The sequence below is a fragment of the Ochotona princeps genome, chromosome 27 (genome assembly GCF_030435755.1).
Source record: "Ochotona princeps isolate mOchPri1 chromosome 27, mOchPri1.hap1, whole genome shotgun sequence".
Classification (NCBI taxonomy): Eukaryota; Metazoa; Chordata; class Mammalia; order Lagomorpha; family Ochotonidae; genus Ochotona; species Ochotona princeps.
This window is the reverse complement of record NC_080858.1, coordinates 21646498-21658359: the sequence shown is the minus strand read 5'-3', so window position 1 is coordinate 21658359 and position 11862 is coordinate 21646498. Positions and strand designations below refer to the sequence as shown.

The window sequence follows — 11862 nt, the reverse complement described above, 5'->3', positions numbered from 1 at the left end:
TCTGGGTGGCAGCGACCCAAGTACATGAGCTGTCACCGCCTCCTGTGCCCCTCCCAGGGTACACATCGTTAAAAAGCTAGAATTGGAAGCAGACACCAAGACCGAAACCTGGGCTCTAGGATGTGGGGTGTGGGTGTCCCCCGACAGTGTCTTCAATCATGCGCAGAACACTCACCCCTGAGACCTACAAGCTGCCTGAGATGGAAGTGTGTTTAGCAGCTCCTTAAGTCCCCATCAGTGCTGGGGTCAACAGTTCTCACCTCCAGCACCTCCTGGGGTCCTCTTCTTGTCCTCGGGCCCAGTGCTCCTAGGGAGGAGTCCCAGGTTAAAAGGCTTGTCCAATCCATTCCCTGTGGGTTCTGCTCATTGATCCTCATGGCAGCCTCTGGGACACAGAGGCCAGTAGTCTACCTTGAAGATTGGGGTGTTGTGGGCTCCCCCATGTCCCAGGTCCTTTACTGTCATTTTGGATGATACCACACCACCCCCAGCCTCCACCAACACCACCACAAAGGTGTCTTCTGCAGGTTTCCGTAGTTGGCCACATGCCTTCTTGAGGGATGCCCGAGGAACTGAGCATTCCCCTGGGACTGAGTGGCTGCCTCGAGGTTCTCCTGTGTCTCTCCAGGGGACCCTTGGCAACCTCTCCCCTCTACATACAGCCTGGAACATCTGGGAACACAACCTAGGTCTCCCCAGGTCCAAGACAGAAAGAAACACATCACACGAGCCCTCATTGCTACCTCTCTGGGTCCGTGTTAGCAGGCAGCCAGGCTCAGGAGCAGGAGCCAGCTCCCTAATGCAGGTTCTCCACTGACCCTGTAGGTCCCTTGCAGATACCCTTGTTGGTTGCAGATAGGCCTGATTGTGCTGTCATCCCATCCATATTTCCCCTTCAACTGAATCTAGAAGCCATGGGTTTGGAGAGCTGGGCTTTGTTTAGCCAGAACAGGCAAGTTGGGTGATGGATTTTAAAATATCTTCAGCTTTGGCGGGCTACTGGTGAAGCAATAACCTCTTCATGTCCAGCTGTTTCTGTTTCACATTTGTAAGTCTAGCTGAGCTGAGAGGAAGTCGCAGGCGGACAGCTTGGCGGAGTCCACTCCTTCCCCAGGACCTGACCCTGCCTAAAGACCTTGGCTCCCGTAGCAACGTCAGGTCCCTGAGAGCTGCAGGCCCTGGCTGCATGCTTGCCACCCATAGAGCTGCACCTGCTGGATCCACCCGCCCAGAGGCTGGAGGAGCTAGGTGTGGCCCAACTGACAAAAGGAGCACGGGCCAGCTGGCTCCTTCCTGGGGATGGCCAGCTCTCCACGAGCCCTTTGATTGTTATAGTCCCAGACTACCAATCACAGAGGGCGGCTGAGACTTTAGCCTAGCCTGAGTGGACCTGAGTCCTCCGTATTTGACCGGAAGAGGGCTGGGTTTTCCTCTCCTCAGACTTTAAGTAGGTTTATGGTGGCCGTCTCTCTGAATGAGCCTGGAAACTGGGCACAAGAGCCCTTCCCCACCCCATGCAGGCAGAGCGGGTCAGGTTTAGTCTGTTGCCCACACCAACCAATGCACATAACTGGTGGATGCAGCTGCCTGGTCAGTTTTGCCTCCAGACCCATCTCTCATGTGAACTGGTGGGTGCTGTAGCCAAGCCTAACCCAGGCTGCCAGCCTAACCTAACCTGCTCCATACGCATACTGGTGGGTGCTGCAGCCTACCAGGGTAGTTCCCAAAATACTCGAATCAGGCCCGCTCCCAGTCTTAGATCTTGTGCTTGCTGGTAGGGGCTGTGGCTCTGCCTGACAGAGCCTGCCCCCAGTTCTGGCCTTCGCTGGTGGGTGCTACAGCCTAGGACACTCCGTCTATACCCATTCCTGGTTCTTGGTACAGCCCAACCCAGCTTGGCATGCCCCAGACCTGGCTCTCACGTGAACTCAGGTGCAGTCTAGCTCACTCGGCCTGTTCTACATCCATTCTGGGCTTTGCATATGCCAGCAGGTGCTTGTTCATGTATGTTGCAGCAGGCATTGGAATCAGATTTCATGGAATGTAGAACACTGTATATATTTGATGGACATTTAGGCTGCTTCTATTTTCCGGCTATCATGAATAATAGAGCTGTGAACATGAGTGTTCTGATTCTTAAATGTATTGGCATCCAAGGACATTGATTCTTTTTCTCCTCTACATTAAAAATGCAAATTGAATCAAGAAGTGGAAAATAAAAAAATTGGCTTCCTGTGCCTCTGTGCTTCCTCCTGGTTGTGTTTATCTCACTGTGCTGTAACTGCTGGTTGCACTGCCCACAAGATTACTGCCAGTCCAGGCAGGCACCATGGTGCTGTACTGCAATGGCTTTGTGATCTGTCAACCAGTTAGGCTGAAACTCACTTTCCAAATGTTTCCTTCCTGCGTGGCTCCTGTTGGTGTGTGTGTGTGTGTGTACGCGTGCTTGTGTGAGACTATTCTGGAAGGCATGGAGGGAAATGAAGCAGTAGGTATTTTGCAGCTCACCCCAATCGCTGCTTCTCCAACTCCCAGGCTAGGGTGCATTTGGTGTTAGCGCAGAGGCCCCTGGTCTCTGTAGGATCTGAGCCATCAGCATCAGAGAACCTGGGAATTTCCATGAACACATATTCATAGGTGCCAGCTGGTTGCTTCCCACTACCCCACCCAGCTTTGGCATCCAGTTGCTCTTCTGTCCACAGACACAATAGCCTCATAGAAGCTGCCTCACAGCCTCTGATGACTCAAATTCCTGGAACAGATAGATTCTTACCAGTCTGTCTTAGAGGTTGCACTCCTCTGAACAAACCCTGAGGAGTGCACATTTGTGTATTCGTTCAGTGAACATTTACGAACAAAAATTATGAAAAAAAAAATCTCTGAGCATCTCCTACCCACCAGATACTTGGATCAAGGCACTCAGCATTCAGCAGTGATGAAAATCCCTGGGTACCAGGAGACTCTCATGCATTTTGTCTGTAGGATGCAACACAGGGGCGGGGGCAGCACTGTTAAGTAGCAGGCCACTGTCTGCCATGCCGGCATCCCATGTGAATGCTGCTTCAAGTCCTATCTGCTCCATTTCCACCCCAGCTCCCTGCTGATGTGCCTGGGAAAAGCAGAAGATGGCCCAAGTCCTTGAGCCCTTGCTCCAGAATGACTCTAGGTTCCTGACCTCAGGCAAGCTCAGCCCTGACCATTGCAACCATTTGGGGAGTGCTCAGGAGGATGGAAAATCTATCTCTCTATTTTGTTGCTGTTTTAAATAAAATATAGATTTTAATGATGCAAGATCCAGCAGAATGGCAGAATTTGTGGGCTCGGTTCTTGCTCCAAAAACTGTGTGGTTCTTGCTCCAAAAATGGTGTGATCACAGAACAAAATTCTCTCTCTCTAAAGATTTATTTATTTTTATTAGAAAGTCAGATATACAGAGAGGAGGAGAGACAAAGAGGAAGGTCTTCCATCCAATGGCTCATTCTCCAAGCTGCCACAATGGCTGTAGTTGAGCCAATCCGAAGCCAGGAGCCAGGAGCTCTTCCAGGTCTCCCACGTGGGTGCAGGGTCCCAAGGCTTTGGGCCATCAACTGCTTTCCCAGGCCACAGGCAGGGAGCTGGACAGGAAGTGGGGCTGCTGGGATTAGAACCAGCGCCCATATGGGATCCTAGCGCGTTCTAGGCGAGGACTTTAACCATTACGCTATTGCGCCGGGCCCAGAACAGAATCTCTTAATACGTCTTAACTTCTTCCAACCCAATTTCCCTTAAAATGTAGTCAGGCTCAATAGCAATTCAAAGACATTTGAAAATTAAATAGCCCTAGACGAACCAACCAACCAAAAACTAGTCCAGGATATTGTCATAATCTTTTATTATGTATCAAATTGTCTTTAATATAAGTTACAACTTGATTAAATGTGATAGACATTTTTTTAAATCTATTTAAAGACAAAAAATTCTTTTTATGTACAGTATCTTTTGTCTAGAGCCTAGCAAATACAGTACCTTTCATTGCAGGATTTCTGCTTAACACAACAAGCCAAAACAAACAACCCTCCCAAAAACTACAAACCAAAGTGAACCAGATCCCCACATCCTTGGACTGTCCATACTGAATAAAGCATGAAGAAGACAAACAAGGAGTAACTCATTTTGTTTAGAAATGCGGAATGAATACTAAAGTTAGTGGCGAAAACCAATCCAAACCAAAACTAAACAGAACAACAAAAAACAAAAAATAAAATAAAAATAAAAACCCCAACCATATTGAGGGGTGAACTCTCCTGCTCGGGTAGTTGCTGGCTCTTAGACCATCTCGCGGCTCCGGCGGATGGCACAGCACAGGATCATGCTGAAGATCATGCCGAATATCTGCAAGGCAGGGGGAAGGGCAGAGGCGTGAGCCATAGGGTGCGGGACAAGGCCAGAACAGCCCGCAGCAGGCTAAAGCAGGAAGCAGGCACAGTGTAGGTTGGAGAGCGGTGTGGGTCAAGATGCAAGCTAGATTATGGCTGGGACTGCCAGATGCATGTGGGAGGCTGCCAGTGCTTGGGACAGAGCTCCATTTAATACTCAAGATGCCAGGTACTGCAATAGACCATCCAGGCTAATTCATTGGCTTCTTAGTGTGTGCGTGTTTCATATTCTGCTTTCAAAGCTACTGTTAGGTCCTTTGCTGAAAGCAGGTTCTGGAGAGGAGGGGTGCATCTGCAGTGGTCTTACAGGGGCCAGAGGAGGACCAAGACTAAAGGTCCTGGGGAGGTTTTTTTTTTTTTTTTTTTTTTTTTCAGTGAGCCAGGCCACCCTGGGGACCCACCCATGGGTTCTAGTCATCCCTCGTGGGAAGGGAGCAGGGAACCCCAAGGAATTGGTTGGCTCTGAATGTTCCTAGGGGAACAAAGAGAGATGGTTTGAAGCTCTGAACAACTCACACCCAAGCACCATTTTGTTAAAAAAATAAAAAGAGCAGATGCATGCCAAGACTGGCTCTGAGGCCCAGCAGCAGCAGCAGTAGCATGCCTTCCCAAGCAGGGCAGGCTTGGTCCCACAGTTAAGATGCCCCTGATCTATACTGGAGTGCCTGGCTCTGACTCTTGGCTCTGCCCTTGACCGATTCCCAGCTTCCTCCCAATGCACACCCTAGTGGAGGCAGCAGTGGTGGCTTAAGCAGGTGGGTCCCTGACATAAAATGGAAACAGCCCCAAGTTGGCAGGCATGGCGAGAGCTAAATGTGCTGATAGATACGTGGCACTCACTGACTACTGCACTTGGCTGGCACATGTGTCCAGCACACACAGGACACGTGGCAAGAGCAGCCCAGCCCCACACCCACCACTCACCATCACCACGGCGATACCGATGCCCACAGCACCGATGATGTGGAATTTGCTGTTGAAGACCTCTTTGATGGCGTCAGGACAGGACTTGGGGAGGCAAGGGAGATCTGGTCACACACAGCCCCATTGCGGGGGACACCTCCTCCTCCCCCATAGCATCTATTCTCACACCTCAAGCTCTGGTGGCCAAAGGATGGGCCTGGGGTGGGGAGAAGGAGGGGAGATGAGAAGGACGGGAGGTGGGCTTCTGAAACCTCGGCAAGATGTCCAAGTGGAGAGATGGGTGGGCCTTGCTTTGGGGTCTCTTTCTAATATGCTTCTAGCATACATCTTTGTTATTCTGGAATGTAGGCATTAGCTCACAATTAGAGTATTTCAAGAACAGACAGGGTGGGCGCTTGGCCAGGTGGTTAAGATGCCCACATCTGTTGGAGTGCCTAAATTTGATGCTTGGCTCTGTTCCTGACTCCAGCTCCTTGCATGCGGACTTGGGGAGGCTACAGGGATGGCTGTATCAACTGGGTTCCTTGCCATGCAGGTGGAACAGCGGGATTGAGTCCTTGGCTTCACCCTGGCTCATCCCTGGCCGCTGTGGTCATTGGATGGGAACACTGTCTCTCTGTGCTCTCTTTCTCTCTGTCTCCCAAATAGACAAAAAATTGCTAACATGAAAAAAATAAAGAGCAGGAGCTAAAGACTAAGAACTATGCCCCATGCTTAACATTGGGGTGTCAACATGGGCAGTTCCAGAGTCATCCTTTCCTTGGTCTGACTTTCATGTTTTGTGTCCATCGAGGAAGCAGAGTTGCTCCGGGCAGGGGGGAAACAAGATGGTCACTCTGTGGTCCTTCCTGGGAAGGGTCATGATGGAAGGCTTGGGAGCTGGGGGCTTGCTATTCACTTACCTTGACTTGGATGGTCTCCAGGATGTCCTTTTTGGGGCAGATGTCCAAGATGAATTGCTCCACTCCACCAACCACACCGCAGCAGTCCAGCTGCAGAAAGAAGGCAGGGATGGTCGGGGAGCAGGGGAGGATGTGACAGATGAGACAATTGAACAGATATATGCCCAGCTCATCCCTGGGCAGCCCGCAGCACGGCCAGAAGGAGCTGGGGCTGTCTGTGTAGACGTACCGCATAGTGGATGGCCTTGAGCGTCTCCCGCTGTGGCTCGTCCTTGTTTTTGAGCTTATTGTAGGTGTCCTTGTAAAACTCCTGGAGTTCTTTGATCACCTGGGATGGGCAGACAAGGGAGTAGACATCCTCATCCCACTCTACACTGATCACGCTCCTCATGCACGGGCTGTGTTGCCACATGACCCAATGTCACCGAGCAGCTGCCTTTCACAGGGCCTCTGTAGCACTCGCCACCTCCTCCCTGGTATTCTAAGGGACCTGCTCCAGCCACCGGCCATCTTTCCTTTTCTCTTGTACCTTCAGTGGGTCCCATCAGCCACTGGGATCTTCCTCTTCCCATCTGGGAACTAAACAGAGTCTCCCAAGCTACATAATTAAAAAACAAAAGCAACATCTGCTCCTGATCTGCTTCTTTCTCCCACTTCCCTCTCCTTTCTTGGTTTCTGCAATTGAGGAGGCGGACTTTTGGGGAACTGGTATACCTCTCTGCATGGGAGTTCCTGGACTCACAGTACAGCAGAACTGAGTAAGTCCCTGCACCTTGCACATTACAGGGGGACTTAGAGACCCTGCCTGAGGGGTCACCCGTGGTAGAGCAAGTCTGGAAGTGGCACAGGTGATGACATCATTTTCCAGGGGACACATGCCTGCTGTTTTGTACCAGGTGTGTCCCAATCTCATTCACGTCTGTCCCACTGGGCTCTCACACCCAAGCCCGAGTGATAGACCAATGTCGGGCATTTCCCTTTGCTCTCTGTAACTATCCGTTCCTATTTCCTTTATCGTTTGGATAATACTGTTTTCTGGTCTCAGAATTCTCTAGGGCTCCCTAATGAAGCCCATGCTCAGACCCTCTCCCAGGCATGGTCTGGTTCAGCCTAGGAATTCACAAGCTACAAAGAGATGAGGAAGGAGCAGAGGCAGAGGAAGGAGCAGAGATGAGGAAGGAGCAGAGGCAACTGCACTAAAAGCTGCAACTCCAGCAGTTGAGCCAAGGGCTGCGGAGGTGTGAGAGGCACACAGTGCAGGTTTTACACCCACTGTGTGAGTGCCCTGACCAACCAGGACCCCCTGACCACCCCGGCCCACTCTCTTTCCTACTTTCAGATGCAGACCACAGCAGGACCTAGGAGATCTCCTGGGAAAAACTCACCTCATCTTTGTGGGAATATCCCCAGATGGCTGCAGCAATTTCAATGGCAAAGATCACCAAGAGGAAGCCGAAGAACTGGAAGGCAACAAGGGGATGGGGTGAGGCAAAGTCCCAGGTGAGCCCAAGGACGGTGTGACAAGGAGGGATGAGAGTTGTTTTTTTTTTTTTTTTGCGGGAGTGGTGGGGGATAACAAGGAACAGTCTGTAAAGAAGGGGCAGGGAAGATGTTGGTGGGACAGGTGGAGGAGGAATTTGCTAGGCAAGGAGTAAGAGTTGAGTGGGGCAAGATGCCTACATGGGCATTTGAGAGGTGTCAGACAAGGGCCAGTGAGTGGTCGAGCACCATGGCAGGCTGGCAGAGCCCAGAAAGGGCCACCAGGGGAGTCCATACACCTTGCCGGGGTTGGGGACAGATGGTCCCAGACCATGTGCCAAGCAAGAGGGAAGGCAGAAGTACCTGTGGATTCAGGGAAAGAAAGCATGCGTTCTCCTCAAACAAGGGGCAGACAGAGTCCTGGCAGTGAGCTGCCTACAGGCAGGGAGGATATCAGGCAGGCGCTAGGGAGGAAGGAGAGGGGCCCTAAGACAGGGGACCCAGACAGCAGTATGGGGGGTCGTGGGGCAGGGACAAGACGAATGGCTGGGAGGCCCCTTGCGTCCCTCCTTTACCGCACCCAATGCCAGCTGTTCTCTGTGTGGCTGGGTCTTCTAGGGGTGCAGGGCTTGCGGCAGGGGAGTGGCGAGGAGTCACAGAACGGTACTCACCAATCCCAGCATGCACTGGGACTCCTGCACGGCACCACAGCATCCCAGGAAACCCACCAGCATCATGAGGGCTCCGGCTCCAATCAGAATGTAGACTCCTGGGGAAGACAGGGTACAGGGATGCCATTAGGGAGACCTGGGTCTGAGGGTCCCACGTATCGCCCCCATCCCAGAGAAGACAATCTCCTTCCTCTTCCTCCTTGGTTTCCTGTTTTCTACCCAGGTCAGTCTCTCTCCCAGGAATCTGCTTCATCCAGCTTATGCTCCTACTTAAGCCTCAGACTTTGTGGTAGGTTCTGTGAGGACAAAGAATACCCCTGGGAACCGCAGAATTTGCTCAGCACACAAACCGGCCTAGTCTGGTGTTTCCAGCAAGACAAATCTGTCCAAGTTAGTGAACAGACACCCTCTAAACTGGGACTCACTTCTTGCTGCTCCATGGGCCTCCCCCAGCCTCTGGGGAGAAGGCTTTGAGAGCAGGGTGCCAGGAGCCAGGGGCTGCATACACCAACACACCCAGTCTCCAGACCCATGCACCTGGCTCGCATGCAAAGGACACAGCTCTAGCATTGCCACTAGTGGCCATACAACCGACACTTCCTCTCTGGGCCTCAAGTTTCCTAAGGTAGTGACTTTTGCAACTCTGGCCCAGCCCCAAGTCATTCAGAGTCCTGGATAGAGGCAGAGCCCAGGGGATGGCCTGGAGAGGCTCATCCTGTGTTCATTTTCTGGAGTTAGCAGTGGCTGGCCTGCCGGGATGATTCTCACATGGGTTCCCTACCCTGCCCCTGGTCCCAAGGGAAAACCAGCAGAGCTATCCCGGTGCCTCTTGGTCTCGCACAAGCACTCCACTTGCCAGAGGCTCACGGCAGGAGTACCAGCTCTGAAGCCCAGACCACCTGGGTTTCATGGCCAGCTGTGTGACCCTGGGCAAGCTGCATCACCTCTCTGTGATCTGGCATGCGACGATGATATTGATGGCTGACCTCCAGGAGGACTGTAAAGATTCACATGCAATGCAGGCCAGCTGCTGTGCATGTCAGTGTGACAGGGGAATCACAGGGCACCACTTCGCCTACTTCCACATACTACACAGCAAGCAGCAGGATGTGTGACGAGTCCTCTAGGCAGGTGAGTGTGACCTCATTGTCCCCCATCTGCCCTTCCCACACAGGGCTGAGACTTTGAGGCGATGGATGAGGGACGATGCAATCTGCCTGCAGCTGAGGCTCACGGGCAGCGCAGGGCAGGTTGTACACAGGGAACGTTTGTGCCTCTCCCTTCTCCCCACCCCACATCTGCCGTGACGTCAAATCACGTGAGCCTGGCAGCCTCCGTGCCGCATGAATATGGGCATTGTTCTCATGCATGCCCAGCCCAGACTGGGGCAGAGGGACAAATGCTGCTTGTCCTTCAGTCAAGTTCCATCCTCCTCGGCTGTCAAATACCACAAGAACTCAAATATCACGGGGCTGCGGGATGGGTGTGCAGGGTCAGCCCATGCCAGAGGCCCAGGGGGTGGAGGGGACACCAGCGCCTGGAGGTAGTGGGATGGCCCAGGTTTCTCCCATCAGATGGGCAAAGACATCAAATGGAGGCCACTCCTTGGCGCTCTAGGGGTGGATAAAACAGGCAGGTGTGAGCAGATTAGCAAGGTTTTCAACCCTAAATTCCAGTTTACAAACACAGCGACTCTGGCACAAGCCAGCTGCGTTGGGTCAGCTACAGGTGAAGTGTTACTAAAAGAAATGCATTTCCCATGGAGAGAGAAAGAAGAGCTCTCTGAATGGGCTTCCTGGTTAATATTACACCGTCACCACCCTAGGACTCGCAGAGGGAAATTCTAAAAGCGGGGCTGTCCACGTGAGCAAGATACAGAGCCAACAGAACAAGGCAGGCCCAGCAGGAAGCAACACCAGAAGTAACCCTCGGGCACTCCTCCTTGGGAAAGCCACTCCCAGCCTGTACCCCAGCTTGTTAGTAAGGGCTGGCGATGACACATGAAAAGGGGCTCTTCCCGTATAAAAGCATGCGACAACGGGCTTCATGGAAAAAGTGATTCGTCACAGAGCCTTCTTGGCCATTACCATATTCACTCACTGAAGCGTTGTTTACTCTGCTCTTTTGCAGGCTGACACTATAGGTTACTCTCTCTCTCTCTCTCTCTCATACACACACACATGGGTGGCTATTCTCATGCACAACCACCATGGCTGGGAGCAGTCAGCTGCACTCCAGTCTCTTGTTGGGGAAATCGAGGCATGCAGAAAGCAAAAACCAAAAAACTGCCCAGGCTAGCTGGCTAAGGGCAGCTGTCCTGAGCGTTATCAGGCATGAACAGAAAGGCGAGGGGAAGATTCATGCAGGTTGGGTGAAGTCCCCCTCCACACCCTGGTGCTGTGATGGAGATTCTCAAAGGACATCGAGAAGTTGAGAGCCACTTGACCAAGGGTCACGAAAAGGAAGCTCCCCAGCATGTGTGCAGTTGTGAATGGGGCTGAGCGCTGAAGCTCCCTGGACCTCAACTGCAAAGAAACCCCATATACAGCTGTCAGCTGGTCTGGGATTAATATCACCCAGGAAGACGACGGCAAGCTTTATTCGTTTCTCTGCCTGGTTTCCTGCTTTCTCTGCTTGGCAAGCTGTGGTCCCCACTGAAGAAGACAGATAGCCCTGGGTGGTTCAGGGTTCCCCCAGAGTCAGCTGCATGGCCAGGCTGGTTGGGAGCTTGTTCTGCAGACAGCAGCCCAGTACAAGGGACTGGTCACCCTATGACATCAGGAGCGGCAGCCAGGGTGCAGCTGGCACTTCAGGCTCACATGCTGGGAGAAGGGCTGACCTCACAGCCCAGTGGGGAAGGAGACATGTGGACTGAGGACTTGCTGGCCCCAAACCCACGGTGAGCATTATTTAGTTTCTCAGCCATACCCAAGCGGCGGGTGGCTCAAGCTTGCCACTGTTCGAGGGTCATTGGCATCTACCCCATTCCAGGAGCTCCTTCCCAACAGGGGATCAAGCTGCAGGGGGTATGCACTCAGAGGTTGGGGGCAGTGGTCACCGGCTTCCCAACCAAATCATGGTGGGTGGGAAGGAGGTGGAGCTGCAATACTCACACCTCAGGACCAGGTTCCCAGGGGCTGGGCCCGGCTCCTCCAGGCACATGGTCATGGCTCTGCTGCTACCTTGCATGGCTGTCCTTCTTGTCACCCGCTGACTGGCACCCTTCTTCCTGAGTACAATCTAAGTGGCGTCCATTGGCCCGAAGAGCCCCGTCCTGCTCCGCAATGGGGAGCCACCGGTCAGGACTGCTCTTCTCCACTCCTTCACAGGGAGACTCCCAACTTCCTTCACCCCACAAAAGGTGGCCCAGATGCCATGATGCAACTTTCACAGGCCTGCACTCAGACCCCAGCCCTCATGTTGAATGGGGAGCCATACACGTTTCTCAGCAGCTCTGGATTTCAGTTTCTT

At 52.6% G+C, this 11862-nt stretch overlaps 1 protein-coding gene across 1 annotated transcript in view; it reads right to left on the bottom strand.

The window, feature by feature from the left end:
- Positions 1 to 3854: 3854 nt before the first annotated feature.
- Positions 3855 to 11862, bottom strand: part of CD9 (CD9 molecule) — a 32805-nt gene continuing 24797 nt past the window's right edge. Inside the window, exons 3-8 of the mRNA XM_004596360.4 lie at positions 8392 to 8489; positions 7627 to 7701; positions 6471 to 6569; positions 6242 to 6331; positions 5340 to 5423; positions 3855 to 4371 (exon numbers count right to left, since the gene is read on the bottom strand). Coding sequence (XP_004596417.2) covers positions 4306 to 4371; positions 5340 to 5423; positions 6242 to 6331; positions 6471 to 6569; positions 7627 to 7701; positions 8392 to 8489 — 512 coding nt within the window. The 3' untranslated portion in view covers positions 3855 to 4305. The remainder of the gene's footprint in view (positions 4372 to 5339; positions 5424 to 6241; positions 6332 to 6470; positions 6570 to 7626; positions 7702 to 8391; positions 8490 to 11862) is intronic.